Below are 25371 nucleotides of genomic sequence, written 5' to 3' on the forward strand. Positions count from 1 at the left end.
TCAAGCAGTCCATTTAGACACAAGAGGGAGCTGCAACCAAAGATATGACATTATCTACAGAATAACAAGACCCATGCAGTGCAAGGGGATATAGTTGTACTGTTCCCATGGAGTCAGGCAGCTAAAATGCTTGTGTCAAGCTTTCAAAATTATCCCTTACAGCCCAGGTGCACGTACGTATAATGTGTTCCATATCGGGGTCCCCTGACATGACCAATACCCTGGCAGCCGGGGGTAGGACACCCCTGCCCTGCTACTTCCATCATATCAGCAGCACCTAGTAATGAAAATAGTTAAACAATATATTTTTTGCACTTGAAGATTAGGCAAGAGAAGAAAAATGTAACGTAATGGCATGACATCATCCGCCTCACCTAACGGGTGCTGCAGGGTGTGTCCGGTTTTTGCACACCAGCCCACAGGGTGAATGTCAAAGCTATCTGCATCGACCCAGAAATCATAGCTGTGGTCCCAACCATCAAAATGTATCTAAAAGGGAAGCCAAACAAGTACAGACCACACCAGCAGTGCGGGAGAGAGTTAAGGTTAGGACTCAGCTTTCATTTTAGCCTCTTCCCTGGCTGTTTTAACTTGTTCAACTTTTCATAAAAATTTCCTTTGGAGTGGCAACTTTCCATGCTGTATGTCACACAATCCTCCCTCTGACCTGGTCAATGTAGAATCATAGAATCATAGAATATCAGGGTTGGAACGGACCCCAGAAGGTCATCTAGTCCAACCCCCTGCTCAAAGCAGGACCAATTCCCAGTTAAATCATCCCAGCCAGGGCTTTGTCAAGCCTGACCTTAAAAACCTCTAAGGAAGGAGATTCTACTACCTCCCTAGGTAACGCATTCCAGTGTTTCACCACCCTCTTAGTGAAAAAGTTTTTCCTAATATCCAATCTAAACCTCCCCCACTGCAACTTGAGACCATTACTCCTCGTTCTGTCATCTGCTACCATTGAGAACAGTCTAGAGCCATCCTCTTTGGAACCCCCTTTCAGGTAGTTGAAAGCAGCTATCAAATCCCCCCTCATTCTTCTCTTCTGCAGGCTAAACAATCCCAGCTCCCTCAGCCTCTCCTCATAAGTCATGTGTTCCAGACCCCTAATCATTTTTGTTGCCCTTCGCTGGACTCTCTCCAATTTATCCACATCCTTCTTGTAGTGTGGGGCCCAAAACTGGACACAGTACTCCAGATGAGGCCTCACCAATGTCAAATAGAGGGGAACGATCACGTCCCTCGATCTGCTCGCTATGCCCCTACTTATACATCCCAAAATGCCATTGGCCTTCTTGGCAACAAGGGCACACTGCTGACTCATATCCAGCTTCTCGTCCACTGTCACCCCTAGGTCCTTTTCCGCAGAACTGCTGCATAGCCATTCGGTCCCTAGTCTGTAGCTGTGCATTGGGTTCTTCCGTCCTAAGTGCAGGACCCTGCACTTATCCTTATTGAACCTCATCAGATTTCTTTTGTAACTACTGTTTTCCTGAGCTCCACATCTGTAGTTACAAAGAACAAAGATTCTGGTGACAGTCAAATCTTAGGGCCCTCAACAAAGCACGGGATATGTGGCTATTTAGTCACATCTTATCTTTGGGCTTAATATTTGCAAGCTCAATTGCTTATTTAATTGGTTTGCATTCTAGGAATCCAAAAATGTTGGCCTATAGGTGGCACAACTGGTTATAGAAAATGAGTTAGTACAGTTTTTGCACTGAATAACTAGAACTTTTTGTTCGCAGTGTTGGCGTAGCCATGTTGGCCTCAGGATATTAGAGAGACAAGATGGGTTAGGTAATATCTATTACGGGGCCAACTTCTGTTGGTGAAAGAGATGAGCTTTTAAGCTACACAGAGCTCTTCTCCAGGTCTAGGAAAGGTACTCAGAGCTTGTCTACACTGACAGCGTTGCAGCGGCACAACTGTACCAGTGGAACTGCGCTGCAGTAAGGCGAACGGCATGGCTACACTGGAAACTTCAAAGCGCTGTCGTGGGAGCACTCCCGCAGCAGCGCTTTGAAGTGTGAGAGAGGTCCACGAGGCGATTAGCTCCCAGCGCTTGGAGCCTGTTTACACTAGCGCTTTAAAGCACTCTGACTTGCTGCGCTCAGGGGGGTGATTTTTCACATCCCTGAGCCAGCAAGTTAGAGCACTATAAAATGTAAGTGTAGCCAAGCCCCTAGTGAAGACACTACCTATGCCGACAGGAGGAATAGGTACTCTTCCTCCCCGAGAGGCAGTAGTGATGTCAACAGGAGAAGTCCTCCCACCACCACATAAACCTGGGCTCGCGTTGACTATGGGTTTCCCCTCCCAGTTCCCTGTTAAGGAGAGCTCAGAAGTTGCTGATGAACTTCTCATTAGTAGTATATCAATGTTCCATTCATTCACACATAGATCATGCAGAAATTGCTCAGGGGAAAGCAAAACCATTTCTGCAAATGTCATTCCAAAATAAGTTAAATTAAACTAGTACCTGACAATAGTAAGCAGTAACACGATGACTCACATGGGACAAACAAACGAAACATCATTTCTAGACTGGACAGCTTTGCTTTCCAGATCTGTTATCTGTAGGGTGTTCCTGCCTTTTGTCATTTCCATAACAAGGAGGAGCCAATCTACACACATTCTGTACCTCAAATCTTTATTCCTGGGCAGAAAGGCACTGTGCTTTCCTTGAAAGGCATACCTTGATACGATGGTCCTCCTTCTCAGCTATTGTTGCCACTCTTATTAACATGGGATTTCTCCTGTCCACAGCCTCCAGCTTTGTGTTAACCTGGAACCCATGGGCTGGACGCTGTAAGAGAAGATTGTAAGTGGAATTGTGAAAAGTCCATAATTTCAAGTCATATAGTACTCGTTATCTTTTCTGGATAAATAGGTAAGTTCCTCCACATACCACAAACAATCCTTTGTAACTTTGGGCCCCACTCCTTGATGCCACTGACTACTTTTGAAACCAAAATCAGGATTTCCTGATGGGTTATGTTGGCAATTTGCTAGCAGCCAAAGGCCACAAATGGGACAATCTGAGCAACACAGAGGAGCTTTTTGCACTCCATACTGGTGGCAGATTTTATTTCCCTCTTAAAGGTTAAAAAAAAATTAGAATTCTCAGGGTAACCTTGACACCATAGGTTTAAAGATGCAGGGCTATTAACCACCCTATGTCTGCAATCAGAACTCCTACTGGGATCCAGAGTATGATCCATCCACCTCCTCAGGTATTTTGGAAGGACACTGGACAGCTAACTACTATGTAACTGAGTTAAATGCAGCCTAGGATGGTAGTGACTGAAAGACACCATCATCTGACAGCTCTCTTCCATAATTTAGATGATGGGATTTGGCAGATCTCATTTCAGTCACTTGTGGACATGTGGTCACATCACATAAACCCCTGTCAAAATTGGCAACAAACGGTCCTACTGCTGGTAGTCTCAGCATAGGCCATTAATTTAATGTGCATGGAAACCCTACTACCATTTCATCCAAGATAGTCCCTCCACCTCAGGGTTGACATACACTGCATGCAGCATGGGGGAAGATGGCCCTGCTGTTACCAGTGCTGTTCCTTTTCTGCAGATAAACAGCGAGAGCAAGTATCCCAGGCTGTCAATCTGGCACCTTTTACCAGCAAGAAAATCACTTCACGTTTTTAAGATTTCTTGATAATGTAGCCTCCTTGGCTTCAGGATGCAGCAATCTCTAGTTAACCCTTTGAATACTACACAAAGTCACATCCTCTCTCCATAGCAACTGGAGGCAGGCCAGATCTTTGCTCTGACCCTGGGCTTAGAACAACTGCCAAAGCTGAAAAATACTACCTGTAAGAAACATTTACAAGTGCTATTCAATTCAAACCATTTGCAGCAGAGCCGGGACATGACATCCTGGAAGAACACCCTATTCCTTTTCAAACTATTTAACAAGCAAACAACAGTCAGAAATGTTTCAGAGTAACAGCCGTGTTAGTCTGTATTCGCAAAAGGAAAAGGAGTACTTGTGGCACCTTAGAGACTAACCAATTTATTTGCGCATAAGCTTTCGTGAGCTACAGCTCACTTCATCGGATGCATACTGTGGAAAGTGTAGTAGATCTTTTTATACACACAAAGCATGAAAGGAAGATGATGTCTGTCTGTATCTGTACAAGTTTTTTCATGCAGTTGATAGATTTCCACTCCATACGGCTAAATGCAGTGCCTTGCATAATGACAGGTTTCAGAGTAACAGCCGTGTTAGTCTGTATTCGCAAAAAGGAAAAGGAGTACTTGTGGCACCTTAGAGACTAACCAATTTATTTGAGCATAAAAACCCTGGGCAAAATACAATCCTCTGAGGGAGGATCAGACTGACTGACATGGAGGGTCCTCAAATGAAAATTCATAGGTGAGAGAATTTTCCCTTTCTCTGTCCCCTCCATGTCAGAAAGCCTTCACAGTAGAATGTAGAAAACAGTAAATCAGCCCTATGGTGGGAGGAAGGATTCAGCTTACACATGTAGAATTGAAAAGGAACTTAAGGGCTCCAGGGGCATCCTGTCCTGTAACATCCTTCTACCAAACACTGCACCAGCGGGGGTGAGAATGTTGACTCTACATTATCTGATAAACTGTTTGAGAATGACAGACCTCCTCAGAAGATGAAAAACTTTTTCACTAAGAGGGTGGTGAAACACTGGAATGCGTTACCTAGGGAGGTGGTAGAATCTCCTTCCTTAGAGGTTTTTAAGGTCAGGCTTGACAAAGCCCTGGCTGGGATGATTTAACTGGGAATTGGTCCTGCTTTGAGCAGGGGGTTGGACTAGATGACCTTCTGGGGTCCGTTCTAACCCTGATATTCTATGATTCTATGATGTGTGTGATCTCTCCACCGACAAAAACCGCTGCTCTTTTCACAGACTGCATAGTCACAAGAGGAGTTGTACCTGAGGCTTTGAATACCTTTGCTGTATTTATTTTATTCACATCTAATATGCATTTCTAGTCCCTTAGGATGTTTGGATTCAGCCAGAAGGGCAACATAGCACTTCCTATTATGCGAGGCAGACTTCAGTAACTTTGGGGATGCGGAGCTGGTTAGTTCACTGATGTACCATATTTGATAGAGTGTGTAACCGCACTTTCATTGACAGCAAGCTCCAAAATCCCCTTGGGCGAAGAGGTAAGATACTTTCAGCAAGAAAAGGAAGAGACCTACCAGCTACGAAGCTGAGAGGTGGCTTTATTAGGACTTGTAGCCCACAGATCAAGATCATGGCAGGGATCTGCACATTGCAAGAGGACTGATAAGAGCAGTGGTCCTCCGATGTGTGTTATGTGACTGCACTGAGATTATCATGGGTTTCTTATAGTGTGCAATATGCCTGCAGTCTTTGACTTGTCTTTCCAAAAATTGCTGATCTTGAGCCCCTGGTAAAGTCATCTTGTAAAATGAAGAGTGTTCTTTGTTTTAGCTGACTTTGCTCTGATGTGTCCATTGTAACCAACATCTAAACCTCAAAGGACACAGACAAAATTACTGAATTTCCTTCAAAACAGGAGGGTGTTTATGAGTTTCTTAGAACAAGTGACTGAAGGTATGTCTTCTCACCTTCCTAGTTGATGGGTTAGGTAGCATTGGATTTTGATTCAGGATAAGTCTCTGTTGAAGAAAGAGGGAGAGAGAGAGAGTGTGTGTGTGTGTGTGTGTGTTTTGAGAGGAGGTTCCAGTTACATCTAACTCAGGTTTGAGAACCAAGACCTGAAGGTAGTTATAATCACAATCTTCTTTACCATCTATATTTCAGTGGCTGAAGGGGCAAGGCATAAGGGAGGGTCTTTCAGCACACATCTGAGATAAGAGGACCACGGCCTCTACTTTTGAGTCTCTCTTCCTCTTGTGACACCTCTTTTGGTTTTCCCACTGAACTTGGATGCAAACAGATTCCTCAACAGGCTGCCCACCTGGCCTGGGATGCACTACAAGGTGAGCTGATCGAGACAGCATTCCCTCAGTTCTGAGAGTATCTTGCTGAGCTGACTGACCCTGATTTTCCTTCTTGGCATTGAACCTGAGGAAAAGAGAGCTTCTGCCCAGGACAGGAACAAGGTTACTTCTCTAAGGAGAGCTGAAGGTTTTCTGCATTCTTAGCAGTTATATACACACTGGATTTCTGAAGAATCATCTGCTGTAAATGGAGGAGTGTCTGATGGCCCAAAGCATGAGACAGGTTATACTCCATGACTCCTCCTTGGACCACACTCTCCCTCAAGTCATATAGAAGTCCAGATGTGTTCCCACTACATGGGATCTGATATCTAAACTGAGCAGGGGTAGCCAAACTGAGCCTGAGAAGGGAATTTACCAATGTACATTGCCAAAGAGCCACGGTAATACGTCAGCAACCCCCCCATCAGCTCCCCACTGCTCCCAGCGCTTCCCATCCACCGGCAGCCCCGCCAGTCAACACCTCCCCTTCCCTCCCAATCAGCTGTTTCGTGGCATGCAGGAGGCCGGGGCGGGATGGGGAGGAAGAGGAGCAAGGGCACTGCAGGCTTAGGGGAGGGGGAGCAAAGGGGTGGAGTGGGGGCAGGGCCTGTGGCAAAGCCAGGGGTTGAACAGTGAGCACCCTCCGGCACATTGGAAAGTTGGCGCCTGTCGCTCCAGCCCCGGAGTCGGTGCCTATACAAGGAGCCGCATATTAACTTCTGAAGAGCCGCATGTGGCTCCGGAGCCGTAGGTTGGCCACCCCGATACTGAGGATCAGCTTCTCCGGACCCAACAGGAGGTAGCTGTTAAATATAAGAATGAATTTACCTAGAAAGCAATTACATGAATTTGAAGAAATTTGGACCATGTCTCTAGATATATTTGGATAAAAAATGTTCAGATGGCTCGAAGAAAGCCAGTCCTCCATTCTTCCTACCTCCTCTTCTTTCCTTCCCCACCCCTTCTTCCTATTCACGTATGTTTTCTCCTGTTTTATTACTGTTACTCTCCTCCTAACATGTTATGTCTATGTAGTATTGCCTGGTTTTGTATTGTCTGGTCTTGCATCCTTAACAAGCTCCTAACTCTGCATAATTCTACTGGAGATCCCATAAAGCATGTGGTATTTGAAACATATACAAGCTGCAGGTCATTTACCTTTTTGTACTTTGCATTGTCTGGTTCTTTACGGAAATCAATACAGAATTAATCACACACAAAAAATGAATTCATCAAGAGATGCCAGTCCTGGATCTGGACCAAGGTCTTTATATACTCATTTGCTGCAACTGCTGGCTGGAAGCAAAGCAAGAATTGTGCCAGGTCTCCACACGCGAGCCCTACTAGCCCAGGAGATGAGTCAGATTTTAATCTCAGCAGATGTGTCCTAATGTTGGACAAATCAAACGCTATCTTTTCCCATCTCTCTTCTGAAATAAAGAATGCCTGTGACAATAACTTATATGCTAGAGTTTTATGAGGACTGTAATTGGCCCTTCCACTTGTTTGCTCAAAGCCATGCTTCTGAAGGCTTTTGGCAATGGCTGCTGGACCCTGCATAATATGATGAGAAGGTCATCGGACAAGGGTAGACACATATTCCTTTCACTTGAAGGGGGGGATGACATTGGCATTCGTGAATTCCTGTGTAGAAGTTACAACTCTGCTTCTATTGCAGCAGGAAACTAAAGTATCGCTGGGTGACTCGCCTCAATTGTATCTCCAGGAGGATTATTTTCATATTCTAAAACTTTGGGAAGACAATGACATAATGATGGATTTCAGTATTTCCACCTGGAATATTGATCTCCTTATGGACTTGTTGAGAGAACTGAGATATAAAAGAGGTTGCAGGCCATTGTTTCTCTTTGAATCACAAAGAATCTTGCCCCCTTTCCAAAATCTCTCTTTCTCCCTGGAACTGGTTCTATTGTTCCAACATGTAGGAGATGGATTATTGCACCCTTAGTCTTCTGATGCTGTGAAGGGTCTTTAGATAGCGTTTTATTTTAATTAACTTTGTGGAAAACATGAACTTGTCCCTGGGACGAGTGACTTCTATTGAGCATCCTTCCCTGATTGCCTCAAGTATCCATTTTCTGAGGGCCCATCTTGAAGCAAGCCTCATAAAAGGGGGGAGTGGTTCAGACTTGAGAAACCCCAAAACAAGAGAAGCTTTTGGGACTGGATGGTTTGGAATCCCACCAAGGGTCTTCCAACAGCAATGGCCTCTTCCTCATGTGTAATCTCTATGCTAGGACCTGAAGGAGCAGTGACTTCTAAGGTTTCAGAGTAGCAGCTGTGTTAGTCTGTATCCGTAAAAAGAAAAGAGTACTTGTGGTACCTTAGAGACTAACCAATTTATTAGAGCATAAGCTTTCGTGAGCTACAGCTCAAATAAATTGGTTAGTCTCTAAGGTGCCACAAGTACTCCTTTTCTTTTGACTTCAAAGAGAACACTTGTTGGGATAAGATAGTTTGAAGTTTCTCTCACTGGAAAGAGGGAGAGATTTATTCTCGTCTAAAGCTGCAGTGGCTGCTTTGTCTCCACACTCCCCAAAAAGTTTACCAATAAACTATTTCAAGTGAAGCCACAGTTACCTCTGGGAATCAACTATGGAAGTTTTGAATGTACTGCAAATTTAGCCAGCTGAAGCATCAATGCTGAAAAAGCCACTAGGGAAATCTAGCTTTAAGTAGATTTTATTTAGTGGTTTTTCCAGGACTTTTTTGCCCACTCACAATGACTACTCAGTTGAGCACAGACCTCCACGATAAAAAACTTCAGCCAATAACCTCAGGACTGAGGCTGCTGTATCCAAGTTTAGTCTGAGTGATGATCTTATTCTCTTGTCCATGTGTTTGGCAGGAATACTCCCTCGGCTGGTATGATTATGCCCATTACTAAGGACGCTGCAGCAGGCTTAAATTTAGACAGAGTAATGAAGACCTTTTAATCGTTAGGTACAAATAAGTCTTGAAAGTGAATTCCCACTCCACCTTCACCAGACCCTCATAAACCAGGTGAGGAAGAATTACACAGCTCCTTGTCAACTCTGCCAGGTTTTTTTTTTTTTTTTTTTGGCTATTTCATTTTCTAGCACAAGCACCCGTGAAGTTAGTCCTCTATTCAAGCTTAATTCTGAAAAGCTAGCTGAAAGTCTGGGGTATCTTGCTTATAGCCCTAGCTTTACAGATTTCTCCTCTTAGGAGGCTCTAGAGGGGAGAGTCTCTTGTTGGAGGTGCTTAGACTTCGCACTGTCCCATTAAGAGCTGATTGTGAACAATGTCCTTCAGTTCCTGGGCCAAATCCCTTTGACAAGGTGAGGGAGGGGCAGAGGCAGGAGGAGAGTGCATTACCAAGGAGATTGAAAGGACAGTCTGTAGGCATGTCTCCTGAAGGAAAATTACTAGTAGTCACTCCCTCCTGTGGGACCCCTGGAGACTGGAAGGGGAGAGGAGGTAGGTCCATCTCCCATGGAAGGGGACCGTGTCATCTGCTGCTGGCTCCAGGCTGAGTGAGCACTGACCAGACAGCATGAGGAGTGAGCTGGAATCAGTGGAGACTGGCTCACTGGTATCAGAAAGGATGCAGCCACTGACACCTTTCATGACAGCTGAGCTCCTGTAGGCAGAACAACTTGTGGGGAGGGTGGAATCTTTGTGGCCTTGTCAACCATCTGAGCATGGACCTTGCTTACAGGCTGGCTGGGAACAGGGCTTTGCTCCTCTGGGTTTTTGCTGTAGGACTTCACCTTCCCCTGATATTCAGGAGACACCAGCGAACGTTTCCTCCTTTGCAAGCCGTGGGAATAGCTTTCATGTGGCCTGCTTGACAGTCTCAGCATGGACCTCTCTCTCCCACTGGCTGAGAGCTTCCCCTTGGTCCCAGGAGCCGCCTGATGAGTGTGCCAGGAGATTGCTGTCTGTATCTGCTATTTCTATGGGTTAGGGGAGGTGCTGGTCTTCATACCCTCCTCACAAAGCCAAAAGATTTTTTTTTTTTAGCTTAGCAGTTTTGAGGAGAAAAACCTCAACGCCAATGAAGAAACAGACATTCAGTTAAAAATCTTTCAGAAATCACACAAAAGCTCCTCTCCAAAGGGAGCCCTGGAGTCTGCCATGTCTGGGGCTTGGAAACAGGATTCTGGAGAGTCCCTCCTGCTAAACCCAGCCTCAGAGCAAAGATCCGGTGTGCCTCAGTGGCGTGGAGATGGGGAACGTCCCACTGTGAAGCCTGCCTGACATGGATGGTACAATCTACAGTAATATTCTGATCCAGTGAGACAAAAGAACTTCACCAACCAGTTTAAATGCTCTTGCTGGGGCTGCCTGGGAACTGGTTTCTTCCAAATATTTCTCCCATGAGAAGCTTTTGGAATCCTTGTATTCTGGAAAAGATGAAGGACTATCTTAAGAGTTAAATTATAAAAAACCCCAATCAAGTACAAAACCACCACCACAGGAGAACAACTATGTAATACATGGCTATTCTTTTGAGAGTGCTCAGTTCACAGATGGCAGATTGACATCCTTGCAGAATTAAGCCACCTGTTTATTCACACAGAAAATGTACAGTACAGGCAGTTGCAGTGCAAGCTTCCAGAACACAGACAATGAGCCTCAACCCAGATTTGAAGAAACTAGGGTAGTTCATTTCTTTATTGCTCCATCAATTCTTGGTCTCTCGAGTAAGTTGCCAAACAGATCCAGTCATGGGTTTTTGTGATGTGAACTGAGATCATCAAATTAATTTCCTACATTGCAGGCTTCTGAACAGCTGTCAGATGGTGGAGACGTTCCATCACTTCCTACCTATCCATAGGCTGGATGCAAATTAGTAGCCTGGAGGTGAAAGGCTCCATCTCTCCCATTAACTTCCTGAGATTATGGTAAACCAATTTCTTGTATTTCAACAAGAGTGGGATATGCTCTCCTTCGCAGCACACTGCAAACTACATTTTAAAAAATTGTAGTATGTCTTTTTTCTATCCCTGCTCTTTATCACCATCTTAGCAGCCTGAATTTGAGAGTCTCAGTGGTGTTCCCATTGGACAGCCGTGCACATCACAAAATCACACAACTGGCAAATTGAGGACTCCCAGAGAAGTCAAGAATTGAACAGACACTAGCTTTCCATTGTGGTAGAAGCTCACATTCCCACCAATGCTGCTACACCTATTAAGCAAATAAAGAAAGAACTTCGTGCTACAGGGCTGTCAATCTGGCACCAAGTGGACATGATTTCTTTTAAGCAAAAAAACAAAAACAAACCTGATAAAGCCTGAAAACAACACAATTTCCCTGCAGATTTTATCCTTTCCATTTGGTAATATCTCAATTTCAATGCAGAAAAAACAGACAGGGGTCCAATCTTTCCACCTTTTTCCAGGAATTCCATACCCCCATCTTCAAGGGCATGAGACTGATCCTCTTTTTTCCAGCTCGCCTTCAAGGAAATACTGCATCTACCTCAAAAGGCCTCCCCCCAAAAAATTAAATTCAATTCCAAATGACCAAACCCTATGTCAGTGGCTTGAAAGAGCTATAGAAATCAAATAGAGTTGCACTTCAAGTGCGCATTAATAATAACCCTGTTCAGCCAATAAAAGAACGGGTATTGAATAGAACTCATAACTTGCAAATTTATAATTATGCAGGAGATAGAGCTTGCAGGTCTTCTCACTGAAGCAAGAAACACAATCCTGCTTTTAACATACCAGGTGGTGTTGTCAGTGGGGTTCCAGTTTCTTGGCAGTAACCAACAGGACGAATATATGGGCTGCTAGCATCACACCTGGATCAAAAGGAAAGAATTGGCTCCAGTCAACTTTAATGTGAGAAGAAACACAGCAGATCAAATCCCATCTGATGTTTCTTTGCTGGGGCAGCAGATGCTTTTAGCGTGTGTGATCATGATGTACAGCACAAGTGCTTCCTTGCTGGAATTCACAAAAGGTACATTTTCAAGAACTGACATTTAAGTTGCCCCAGCAAGACAGGTGAATACTAAAGAGCCAAAGTATGTGTTTGTGTAGCTAACACATATTTTCTAAGCGCTGTTCTTTGAAACCTGAGCCCACTGAATTAGTCTGGGCACAGATTTTCAAAACTAAAACACAAAACAAGCAAACAAAAACTGTAAAAACACATACCACAAAAAGCCTATGCAAGAAATAAAAGCTATGGCGGTGGGGGGCGGGGGTATGATTTGAAGACTTGAGCTTACAACTGTGTACATATTTCATTAATTGAACCTGAAGCCAAGTGGAACTTGCCTGGCTTCTGATTTTGTTACAAATCCCAAACTTGGTCCAAGTACTTGAAATTTTGAGAGAACACGACCCAAGTTCTGAGAAAGCCCCTTTCTTCCCATGCGTTCTGGGGAAGGGACTGATGGTTTCATGCCAAACCAGGCAAAACAATGCAGCTTCAGCCAAATTTTGTTTTGAAGGTTTTTTAATTTTTATTCTAAGTTTTTTCAAATCTGAAACTCAAAATGAAACGTGGAGCAAATGTAAAACCTTGCAGACTAAGACAGTAATGGAACCAATTCTAAAGCCCTGCAAACTAAAACTGCAGTGTTGGACACAGCTCTGGATGAGACTTATCTGTGGGAAGGAAAACATCAGAACATAAGAACGGCCATACTGGGTCAAACCAAAGGTCCATCTAGCCCAGTATCTGTCTTCCGACAGTGGCCAATGCCAGGTGCCCCAGAGGGAATGAACAGAACAGGGAATCATCAAGTGATCCATCCATCCCCTGTCACCCATTAGCACAGTACAAACAAGCAAGTGCCTATTTGCCTTCCTGGAGTAAGAAACAACTGGGAAAAGAGTGTAATAATAAAGAAACAACCACCACACACAGAGCTGATGGGTGAGAATCTAAATGCTTTGTATTGCTTTCATAGATCAACAGCTAAGTTTTTTTTATAAATTAAACTAAAGACTGCACACACCTATAGTGTACATTGGGATATACGGAATGGAGAAGAAAAGTGTTTCCTTTACAAATATTCAATATGGTCTCATGGTTAAATGACACTAAATGAAGGAGTAAATGACACTTCCTTATTTACTCTCTCCACACCTGTCAAGATTTTATAGACCTCAATCATATCCCCCCTTAGTCGTCTCTTTTCCAAGCTGAAAAGTCTCAGTCTGATTAATCTCTCCTCATACGGAAGCTGTTCCATACCCCTAATAATTTTTGTTGCCCTTTTCTGAACCTTTTCCAATTCCAATATCTTTTTTTGAGATGGGGGTGACCACATCTGCATGCAGTATTCCAGATGTGGGTGTACCATGGATTTATATAGAGGCAACATGATATTTTCGGTCTTAAATTATTAAAATTAAATATTCACCATCTAAAAAAAGCACCCTGAGATTCTCAGATGAAAAGTGCAATAAAAGAATAGGCCATAATTTTCAAAAAAGAGTAAGACCCTGACCTAAATCCATTGAATTGAAGGGAAAGACTTCCATTGATTTCAATATATTCACAGAAGGCAGTCAGACACGGGTCTCCATCCCAGGGAGGTGATAGCTGGAAGCCAGAAACCTTTAAGAGGATGCTCTTGAAGGACCATGAAGAGAGAAATACAGGTGCAGTTACCTCAAAACTGTGAGGAGGCCACTTATTTAGAAGCCTGAAAATGGATTCAGGAGCCCCAAAGCACTCACACTTAAAAATCTTAGCAGCTAAATATTAGAGAGCATGCACTTTACGGCAAGATGTTACAAGGGGAAAAATATCACAGTATTTGCAGATACAGTTTGGAAATAGTTTTCTTTACCAGTAGTCATAACTCTCATCCCAGTTGTCGAAATGAATTAGCAGCCGGTTATCCAACATATCAGCGATGCTTGCCACGCACATCAAAGATGGATTCTTTCTGTCCACTGCCTCTAGTTTCATTCCCACCCGAAAACCAGATGGTGTGACAGGCTAAGAAATAGCATAGAGGGAAAAGGTATGTCAAGCTCTATGCCAGGTCATTTAAATTACTGTTCCAAACCTATTTGGTTCAGGTTATTTAAACAAAACACTGTAGTAGTAGAAAACAATATCACACTGTAACTACTTGCTTGTCAGAACATCTGTCAGGAGGGTTAAAGCCCAGATTTCCATGTGTTCTGACAACAATGCCCATGATTTCTAACAATGGCTTGGTGCAATCTGAATACTGCTTATGTTCAATTACACCAGAGCCAGGCAGTTCAGAGACAGAGGTACAGAGGGCCCTTCTGGTGATGAGTACTGATTGAGGATGGATACTAGCACTGCAAGCCCTACCATATTAATGGAGGAGAAGTCAGATGTGGCTTGTGAGAGTCTCCAGGGTATACAGGTGGGTCAGTCCAAAAAGCAGAGCCAGAACTACATGCTAAGGCCCCAATCCCTATAAAGCAAATCCTCCATCCTTTTGCAATATCAGGGTAAGAATACTTTGATTAGGCTGAATGGGAAATGGTGCTGTTCAAAGAAACCAGGAGACCACTTGACTAACTCAGGATGGGGAAAAAACAGTGGCAGTGAAGATAGAAAAACGACAGAGATATAGGTAAGCTTGAAAGCTTGTTTCTCTCACCAACAGAAGTTGGTCCAATAAAAGATATTTCCTCACCCACCTCTAATATCCTGGGACCAGCAAGGCTATAACAACATTACAAACAGAGATATGTACAGGGATGAACACCTTTGTGTATGGTGCTGGATAAACAGGACTTGTGAGATTCTTAGAGTACAGGGAAGTATCACAAACATCTAGAAGCTGAGACCTAAGCAAAAACAGAGTATTACAATTTATTTAACTAATGCTAATGTAAATCAGCAGAAGAGAGATCAAGGAGGAGAGCAAATGTACATCTTTGCCTGGGAAGTTAGTGAATGTTGTGGGGGGCCTTGGGGATGGATAAGTAAGAAAATTACTCTGGTTTCCCATCCTACAAATAAATTGCTGTGGGAAACTGCTCCCATATGACTCCACTAAGTTCTGCAGCGTTACAGCTTCTGTCCTGAGCATATAAAAAGGACATGTTTATATTCTGGCCAAAGTTTTAGGCAGTGGTTACTTAATATCAGTCGTATCAGCATTATACCCGATGCCACCACTTACTGTGTTGAGGGTCTTGAAAAGGTTTTTTGGGGCTGCTTGAGCTTTGCAATTCTTCAAATACAAAACCCAATTAAATTCCCCTTCCTTGTAACCTAGAAAAAGAGATCAGAGATTGTTTTACATTGTTCCTGCCATATTCAGATTGGTTTTTCAAAAATGGAAATAACCTAGAGAAGGATTTGAACTTTGCATGATACCTGCCCATGTACAATCTTCAAGGGTTATGCATTTCAGTTAACACATTATTATTCCCTCTTTTACTGCACTGTCTAATCATTAATCTGAAACTTCAAATGTTTCTAGGAAATGGAACGCAAGAAAGAAAGCATAAGTTGTGAACAAAGACATTCACTGATTTGCATGCTCACTTAATAAAGAATTGCGAATTACTTTCACTAACGATGCCAAGCACTGGGAATATCAGTAAGAAATTGGTTTGCTCTTCTGGCAATTGTCTTCCCACTTCAAATCATTCAAAGTGGGTTTGACATGGAACAAAACATGGACACTAAGGGCAGCCAGTTCACAGCAAAATGTGTTGCTTCTTGTACAGGTTTATTTCTCCATGTACCTTTCGGAGAGAGCAGCTTGTGACCTGTCTTTTCACACCAGCCAACAGGGTGGATATCTGGGGAGTCAGCATTAACCCAGAAGTCATAGTACTCAGAATAACCATCAAAATGTAACCGCATCCTGTATCCTTGCACCTACAAGCACAAGAGATTGCATTATCTTAAAGGGACATTGACAAGTGACATAAAAATACTATTTTTTAAAGTCATTAACTCTCTTCCCTTTGGGTTTGTAAAACTGAAAGGATCTTTAAAAAACTAATTTACTTTTCAAAATTCAGTTTTACTTTTTCCATTTATGCTGTTTGCTTACTTTTTCCATTACACTCAGGGCTGGTCTACGCTACCATTTAAGTCGATCTAACTTATATCACTCAGAGGTGTGAAAAAGCACTGCCCCCCTGAAGCGATGCAAGTTTCGCACTGCCCAAACCGGCGCTATGTCGGTGTGAGACATTCTCCCGCCGACACACCTTCCACTTCTCATCAAGGTGGAGTAACTATGCCAACGGCAGAGAGCTCTCCCATTGGCACAGCTACATCAGTGCTGTTGTGCCGATGTACTGCTGTACCGTAGACTTGCCCTCAGTTTGGACAATGTAAAATAAGACTTGTCAGTTTCATTTTCTTGTTCTCATACTGTAGCCCTACATTGCAATGTTTTGGGTTGCACATACTACAGGGGAACTGCAGAGGGTCCAACCCAACCCAGTTTTTCAATGATTTAAAAAGACACTATGAAAACATTTCTATTCGTATATGTTTTACAAAGCCTTAAGGCCCGGTTTTGAAATCCTTGCCCATTTCAATCCACCTGGATTGACTGGGGCACTGTGCTGGGGGAAGCCCCCTTGCACCACAATCTGGGGCTACAGCTCTTCTCTGGCTCTCACAGAGTTCTCTCCCTGCTTGTGGTATACAAGAGTTTCTTCAAACAAACAAAGGAAAAGGGGATCTTTCCCTCTCCCTCCCTGGGGACCAGGAGAATTAAAGTAAAAAATAAATAAATAAAAGGGTATTCAATCTCTTAGGCAGTTTCTCCATCACCCTTTTGTCAGTCTGCTTATCTGCTGGCTTTAGTATCCTTGATCAGGGCTAGGGGCCATCTTTAGGCCCTCCCCTTTCGGTAACCCGACTCAGCTTCAGGAGTGGCAGGCTCCACATCATCCTCTTCATTGATCTATTCCTGCAGTCAGTTGTCTCTGAGGCATAGCAGTCTTCTCCATAACTGCCACCCCTTGCTGTGACAGGCTTTCCCCTTTTCAGCTTCCTCCCCTGCCAGGCAGAGCAAGCCTTGTAGGTGTGTCTGTGTTGGCTTATTTTATCCATTGTTATTGTGTCCATTGTAAATGGTTCCCTGGTTGTTCCCCCTTATTTTAACTAGCACAGACATTCTGTTTCCAGCCTGCTGATCCACTTACCTCCCTAATCCTGTTTCTCACGAAATGAAGCCTCACCCATGTCCAATTACCCTTGTCAAACCAGGCCTATAGTCCGGTTAGTGCTGGCTGAGTCCAGAGAAGCTCATTAGGTTCCCCTCAATTAAGGTGAGGGTGTGCCCCCTTACAGGTGCACATGTGAGTTAGAATTACATAACAACTGAAAAAAGAAAAAGAGTACCTGTGGCACCTTAGAGACTAACCAATTTATTTGAGCATGAGCTTTCATGAGCTACAGCTCACTTCATCGGATGCATACTGTGGAAACTGCAGAAGACATTATATACACACAGAGACCATGAAACAATACCTCCTCCCACCCCACTGTCCTGCTGGTAATAGCTTATCTAAAGTGATCATCAAGTTGGGCCATTTCCAGCACAAATCCAGGTTTTCTCACCCTCCGCCCCCCCCCCCCACACAAACTCACTCTCCTGCTGATAATAGCCCATCCAAAGTGACCACTCTCTTCACAATGTGTATGATAATCAAGGTGGGCCATTTCCTGCATAAATCCAGGTTTTATGCAGGAAATGGCCCACCTTGATTATCATACACATTGTGAAGAGAGTGGTCACTTTGGATGGGCTATTACCAGCAGGAGAGTGAGTTTGTGTGTGTGGGGGTGGAGGGTGAGAAAACCTGGATTTGTGTTGGAAATGGCCCAACTTGATGATCAGTTTAGATAAACTATTACCAGCAGGACAGTGGGGTGGGAGGAGGTATTGTTTCATGGTCTCTGTGTGTATATAATGTCTTCTGCAGTTTCCACAGTATGCATCCGATGAAGTGAGCTGTAGCTCATGAAAGCTCATGCTCAAATAAATTGGTTAGTCTCTAAGGTGCCACAGGTACTCCTTTTCTTTTTGCGAATACAGACTAACACGGCTGTTACTCTGAAACATAACAACTGAAGGATCTGGTCCCAAATTTAGATCCTCAAGTACGTTCCTTTAGCTTTCAGCTCAAACTTCTCCCAGCCCTTACATTACTTGGCTTATTTTATTTTTTTAAAACAATCTAAAAGATTACTCCTCCTTAGACTTCTGATGTTGTTTTCTAATTAAAAGGAAATCAAATCCAGGAAGAACAATTACCTCAACAATGGTGAGGACACAAAATAAAGATGGGTGTCCAGGATCCAGTCCCTCCAACTTCATTCCAACTTTAAATCCATTCCTAGTTTGTGGGAAGGATTGATACTGTGGGGAAATTAATGTTGGAGGGAAAAAATTGTATTTCACTTTTACAGACACAACCTATTTCAGAATAGTCACCAGAAACACTAAAGACTTCTAGTTTTCAGTTTAGCAAAAACTATCATCACTAGAAATCACTTCAGTGTTACCCTTGCATAATTTTGAATGGTTTCCCATGACTGGATGCAGGTGCCCTCAGTTGTTTCCTGTTCTGTATCCCTTTTAAAATGAGAGGTGATGTACAATGGTCAAGCACAGTTACATGGATCAAAAATAGCATCATCACGTGTCACTAATATATCTGCAGATGACATTCTAAACCCTCACTGTCAAAGTATCTGATTTTTTTAAGAACTAACTTGGAAGTCTGTTTTAATTAACTACAGGTACAAGCAAATCTTTTAAAATGTCCCAAGGCAAGTTTAATTTTTACATAAAGGACCCCTTTTATAGAGCCCCAATCCAGAAGGCCTGCCATAGGGAAAACCATTGGGGACTTTTGCCTGTGTCAGGATTGGGTCCGTACTACAGTCATTATCCCAACAGAGCACATTCATTCTTTAGGGCTTGTCTACATGTGGAGTTATTCAGGACTAGCTGCTCTGGAATAACTCCATCGCCTGGTCTATACCAGAGGGGGGATCCATCTAAGTTACGCAACTTCAGCTACGTGAATAATGTAGCTGAAGTCGATGTACTTAGATCGACTTACCGTGGTGTCTTCACTGCAGTGCTGCTGCCGCTCCCCCATCGACTCCGCCTGTGCCTCTCTCAGCGGTGGAATACAGGAGTCAACGGGAGAGCACTCGGGGGTCGATTTATCGTGTCTAGACTAGACGCGATAAATCGATCCCCGCTGGATCGATCACTGCCCGCCAATGCGGCGGGTAGTGCAGACATACCCCATATGTGAGTGTTCCTATTCTGGAATAAGAGTGTTTTGTTCTGGTTTGGGTTAATCCACTTTGAAGAAAAGTGTCCACACATGCTGTTATTCAGGAATAGTTTTTACACTCCAAATTCACATCCAACCTCAATCCGAATTAACTTTCAATTATAGATAAGCCTAAAGAATAGGTTCTCTATAACTGGAACTGCAAACAGCTTACTGCAATACAGTGAAACCTTAAAAGATTTTCCTTTCACTTTATGGTGGTCTCGGTCCTACAAGTTGCTGAGTACCCTCTACTGCCAACAAAGTTGGTGGCATTTGTGGGAGATCAGCACCCTACGGGGTCGGGGCCTATAGATAAAGTTTCACCATATCCAACTTCTCTGTACTCTGATTTAGACACAGCAACTGGATGCTACTTCTACCCTCACTTGTAATGACTGCCTCTTAATAAAATAATCTATAACTGTCCAAGATTCAAGCATCCAATTAATTTTAACAGTGTTTTAATTAGTAAGGCTAGAATCAGCATCACACAACCACCAGTCATGAGTAGGACATATAAAAAGATACTAAACTGCGCCTCTCCACTGCGACTGAGTGATCTGCTAATAGCTGATTTACTCATAACTGAAGCAGACTACAACGTTATTTGTGGCCAAGATTAAGTGCAAGGACTACAAAGGGTGTGTAAATGTCACCTAGACGCACTGTTGCCTTAAAAGAAAAATAAGAGATTTAAAACAAATCAAATATTAGCCAATCATATCTGAAATCTAGAGAATTAACTCTTCGTCCCCTGAATTAACTTCAGTAATAATATTTTGCCTCTTTATACTACTTTTCAGAGAATCTCAGATTGTTTTACAAGGATTAACTAATTGAGCCTCACAGCCCTTCCATGAGGTAAGGTACATTATTATATTTGTTTTTAGTGTGGGAAACAGTTTTCCTGTCCCACAAAATTTTTTGAGGTTTCAAAAATTTTCCCTGTCCTGAATTGGGACAAAAAGTCAAAATTCTCGAAAATTTTCACAAACCAAAAATCCAAAAGTATTTTTTGTTCGGGTCAAGCAAAACATTTCATTCTGATTTTGACTGCTTTTTATTTATTTATTCAAATTGAATTAACTAACTTTTAAAATATGTCTGTCTGAACCAAAAATCTGCAATTTTGTATTTATTAAGTGTCAAAATGGAACACTTCTACAACTTCAAAACCTTTTATCCCTACAAATGTTTTTGAACTGTAAATTTGTTGAAACCAACTCTTTCCCACAAAAAGTTTGTTATGATTAAATGGCATTTTTAAATAAAAAAATGTTGAGTCAAAAAACTGCTGACCAGCTTTATTCATTTTACAGGTAGGGAAAATGAGGCAGGGGAGGTTGCATGACTTGTTCAATCTGCAGCTGTGGGGCTCTATTCTTGACTCGCTGCGTGTCCTTGGGAAAGCTACGTAACACCTCTCTGTATCTCAGTTTTCCCATCTGTAAAGTGAAAGTGGGGATAACAATGCTTGCTCCCTTTTGCAAAGGACTGAGAGATCTACAAATGAAGAGTGCTTTAAGTGCAAAATATTATTATTGCAATGCAGCAAAAATCAGCAGGACAGCTGGAAATAGAACACAGGAGTCCTAACAAGTCCCCTCCCTCTAACCACCAGAACACACAGCCTCCATAGAAGATGCATAGCGGGGTTTTTTTATACCACTTACGGTGCTAGAAGTCAACATTTTTTATGCTACCTGCTTATAGCAACCCAAGCACTACTTGCAACTAGTGGTGTCAGGGAAGTCTCCAACTCTGGCACCAAAGGGTTAATTATGAGGTGACGCTGAATTAGAATTATCGAAGCAGAGAAAGCATCCAAGGGGCTACCAACCTCTTTGAACAATTTGAGGGGAGCAGCTGGCATCCGTTCCTCTTCCAAGTAAGAAACCCAGTTCCATACCGTCTTCTTTCCAGGAACAACTGAATAATCAAAAACAAAAAGAGATAACATTTATCTCATGGAGGAGAGAATGCTGAATGGAAAGCAGCCATCTCCTCCCATTCCTTCCCACTCACTGAACGGCCATGATTACCATCTGGAGCAGATCCAGATGCCAGCCCAGCCCTCCTTGAATGCTTAAAGATTAGGTAAAAAGAGCCTCGGAGGAGCTCAAAGCTCAGTCAGGGAGCCAAACACAGCTGGTGACTGCTATCCCCATCACTTTTAATTGCTGGTGAACTACACTCAGAAGCTACCCACCTTGAGGAAAATACAACCCTCAGGCAATATTTTGACTGTATCTATTTTTCATTAGAAAAAAATATGTTAAATTATATGCCAATTAGTTATGGCACACAGGCTGCTGGCAAGTTGCCACTGGAATGCTGGTGCTGCAAAACTTGGACAGTCCTAGAACGGGAACTTCAGAAGGAGGAAAAAAATTTCTCCACCCAATATCTCAGAGCATGAATAAGGGGTGGGGCTCAAACTAAAAACAGCACAGGAAAGGCATACAACAGCAGCTGAAAATAAACCCACAATGAATCAAATGAAAAACCAAACAAACTTTTGTTTAGGAAACATTAGTACATGGATAGTGAATACGATCACAAAGCAGGTGTCTGGATTCAGGCAAGCAGAACCACACTAACAAAGAAGAAAAAGTTACCCATTTAAAATGTATTAAAAATTACCCCAAATTATCTATAAATATCTCCCTTCGAGTATATAATAAATCTCTAAACCCATCACCTGCAAAGTCTGTAAACAATTCCCTATTTATTTACATTACATCTTCTATTCAGAATTTGCTGCATATAGATGTGATCCAAAGCTCATTGAAATCAATGGGAAAAGACTCCTATTGACTTCAATGGGCTTTGGATCAGGCCCACGCTTTCTAGGTTCTTATATTGTGCCCAGAACGGAGGCGAGAGCCTGTAATATCCCATCTGATAACTGCAGAGGGTGAATGTACAAAAAGTGAATAGTTGCCTTCACCGGGGGAAGGAGACCCTGAGGTAAGTGGGGAAGTGGGATAAGAGGAGGAAGCACGAGCAGGAGCGCGTGAGAGGGGAGGGCTCCTGCCTCATACTGAGAAAGAGGGACGATCAGCGGGTTATCTCAAGTGCCTATACACAAATGCAAGAAGCCTGGGAAACAAGCAGGGAGAACTGGAAGTCCTGGCAAAGTCAAGGAATTATGACGTGATTGGAACAACAGAGACTTGGTTGGATAACTCACAAGACTGGAGTACTGCCATGGATGGATATAAACTGTTCAGGAAGGACAGGCAGGGCAGAAAAAGTGGGGGAGTTGCACTGTGTGTAAGAGAGCAGTATGACTGCTCAGAGCTCAAGTATGAAACTGCAGAAAAACCTGAGAGTCTCTGGATTAAGTTTAGAAATGTGAGCAACAAGGGTGATGTCGTGGTGGGAGTCTACTATAGACCACCGGACCAGGGGGATGAGGTGGACGAAGCTTTCTACCGGCAACTCGCAGAAGTTACTAGATCGCACGCTCTGGTTCTCATGGGAGACTTCAATCACCCTGATATCTGCTGGGAGAGCAATACAGCAGTGCACAGACAATCCAGGAAGTTTTTGGAAAATGTAGGGGACAATTTCCTGGTGCAAGTGCTGGAGGAACCAACTAGGGGCAGAGCTCTTCTTGACCTGCTGCTCACAAACCAGGAAGAATTAGTAGGGGAAGCAAAAGTGGATGGGAACCTGGGAGGCAGTGACCATGAGATGGTCCAGTTCAGGATCCTGACACAAGGAAGAAAGGAAAGCAGCAGAATACGGACCCTGGACTTCAGAAAAGCAGACTTTGGCTCCCTCAGGGAACTGATGGGCAAGATCCCCTGGGAGAATAACATGAGGGGAAAAGGAGTCCAGGAGAGCTGGCTGTATTTTAAAGAATCCTTATTGAGGTTACAAGGACAAACCATCCCGATGTGTAGAAAGAATAGTAAATATGGCAGGCAACCAGCTTGGCTTAACAGTGAAATCCTTGCTGATCTTAAATACAAAAAAGAAGCTTACAAGAAGTGGAAGATTGGACAAATGACCAGGGATGAGTATAAAAATATTCCTCGGGCATGCAGGAGTGAAATCAGGATGGCCAAATAACATCTCTTGCTAGCTGCAACTCCAGGTGTGAAGAGTAACAAGAAGGGTTTCTTCAGGTATGTTAGCAACAAGAAGAAAGTCAAGGAAAGTGTGGGCCCCTTACTGAATGAGGGAGGCAACCTAGTGACAGAGGATGTGGAAAAAGCTAATGTATTCAATGCTTTTTTTGCCTCTGTCTTCACGAACAAGGTCAGCTCCCAGACTGCTGCACTGGGCAGCACAGCATGGGGAGGAGGTGACCAGCCCTCTGTGGAGAAAGAAGTGGTTCGGGACTATTTAGAAAAGCTGGACGTGCACAAGTCCATGAGGCTGGATGCGTTGCATCCGAGAGTGCTAAAGGAGTTGGCGGATGTGATTGCAGAGCCATTGGCCATTATCTTTGAAAACTCATGGCGATCGGGGGAAGTCCCAGACGACTGGAAAAAAGCTAATGTAGTGCCCATCTTTAAAAAAGGTAAGAAGGAGGATCCTGGGTACTACAGGCCAGTCAGCCTCACCTCCGTCCCTGGAAAAATCATGGAGCAGGTCCTCAAGGAATCAATTCTGAAGCACTTAGAGGAGAGGAAAGTGATCAGGAACAGTCAGCATGGATTCACCAAGGGCAAGTCATGCCTGACTAATCTAATTGCCTTCTATGACGAGATAACTGGCTCTGTGGATGAAGGGAAAGCAGTGGACGTGTTGTTCCTTGACTTCAGCAAAGCTTTTGACACGGTCTCCCACAGTATTCTTGCCAGCAAGTTAAAGAAGGATGGGCTGGATGAATGGACTATAAGGTGGATACAAAGCTGGCTAGATTGTCGGGCTCAACGGGTAGTGATCAATGGCTCCATGTCTAGTTGGCAGCCGGTATCAAGTGGAGTGCCCCAAGGGTTCGTCTTGGGGCTGGTTTTGTTCAAGATCTTCATAAATGATCTGGAGGATGGTGTGGATTGCACCCTCAGCAAGTTTGCAGAAGACACGAAACTGGGAGGAGAGGTAGATATGCTGGATGATAGGGATAGGATACAGAGGGACCTAGACAAACTGGAGGATTGGGCCAAAAGAAATCTGATGAGGTTCAACAAGGACAAGTGCAGAGTCCTGCACTTAGGACGGAAGAATCCCATGCACCGCTACAGACTAGGGACCGAATAGCTCAGCAGCAGTTCTGCAGAAAAGGACCTAGGGGTTACAGTGGACAAGCTGCTGGATATGAGTCAACAGTGTGCCCTTGTTGCCAGAAAGGCCAATGGCATTTTGGGATGTATAAGTAGGGGCATTGCCAGCAGATTGAGGGACGTGATCGTTCCCTTCTATTCGACATTGGTGAGGCCTCATCTGAAGTACTGTGTCCAGTTTTGGGCTCCACACTACAAGAAGGATGTGTAATAATTGGAAAGAGTCCAGCAGAGGGCAACAAAAATGATTAGGGGACTGGAACACATGACTTATGAGGCGAGGCTGAGGGAACTGGGGATGTTTAGTCTGCGGAAGAGAAGAATGAGGGGGGATTTGATAGCTGCTTTCAACTACCTGAAAGAGGGTTCCAAAGAGGATGGCTCTAGACTGTTCTCAGTGGTAGCAGATGTCAGAACAAGGAGTAATGGTCTCAAGTTGCAGTGGGGGAGATTTAGGTTGGATATTAGGAAAAACTTTTTCACTAGGAGGGTGGTGAAACACTGGAATGCATTACCTAGGGAGGTGGTGGAATCTCCTTCCTTAGATGTTTTTAAGGTCAGGCTTGACAAAGCTCTGGCTGGGATGATTTAGTTGGGGATTGGTCCTGCTTTGAGCATGGGGTTGGACTAGATGATCTCCTGAGGTTCCTTCCAACCCTGATATTCTATGATTCTAACAAAGGTAATTATTACTCTGAATGTGTAAAGGGCTCCACTGAGCTTGTTTTTTCTGTTTACTATGATCCATCTTGTAACAGCTGGTAAAGTTTGCAAAGAATAAGAAAAGAGACTATGAGCTCAGCTCACCTTGTTTTAGAGGTTTAGTATTTCTGCGGCTTTTCATATTATTTGATTTATTCTTCTCCTAA

The 25371-nt window shown here is 43.4% G+C and overlaps 1 protein-coding gene across 2 annotated transcripts in view; it reads right to left on the minus strand.

Moving 5' to 3' along the window:
- LOC311533116 (lethal(3)malignant brain tumor-like protein 4) overlaps positions 1 to 25371 on the minus strand; it is an 80905-nt gene that overhangs the window by 28503 nt on the left and 27031 nt on the right. For both annotated transcript variants that reach the window (XM_084652254.1, XM_084652253.1), the window contains 11 exons: positions 25310 to 25367; positions 21103 to 21191; positions 18224 to 18328; positions 15687 to 15822; positions 15116 to 15207; positions 13793 to 13944; positions 11709 to 11785; positions 10294 to 10379; positions 2702 to 2812; positions 375 to 489; positions 178 to 277 (listed from right to left, as the gene is read on the minus strand). In XM_084652254.1, coding sequence (XP_084508380.1) covers positions 178 to 277; positions 375 to 489; positions 2702 to 2812; positions 10294 to 10379; positions 11709 to 11785; positions 13793 to 13944; positions 15116 to 15207; positions 15687 to 15822; positions 18224 to 18328; positions 21103 to 21191; positions 25310 to 25367 — 1121 coding nt within the window. The remainder of the gene's footprint in view (positions 1 to 177; positions 278 to 374; positions 490 to 2701; positions 2813 to 10293; positions 10380 to 11708; positions 11786 to 13792; positions 13945 to 15115; positions 15208 to 15686; positions 15823 to 18223; positions 18329 to 21102; positions 21192 to 25309; positions 25368 to 25371) is intronic.

Source organism: Lepidochelys olivacea (genome assembly GCF_965140295.1).
Source record: "Lepidochelys olivacea isolate rLepOli2 genome assembly, chromosome: 19".
NCBI lineage: Eukaryota > Metazoa > Chordata > Testudines > Cheloniidae > Lepidochelys > Lepidochelys olivacea.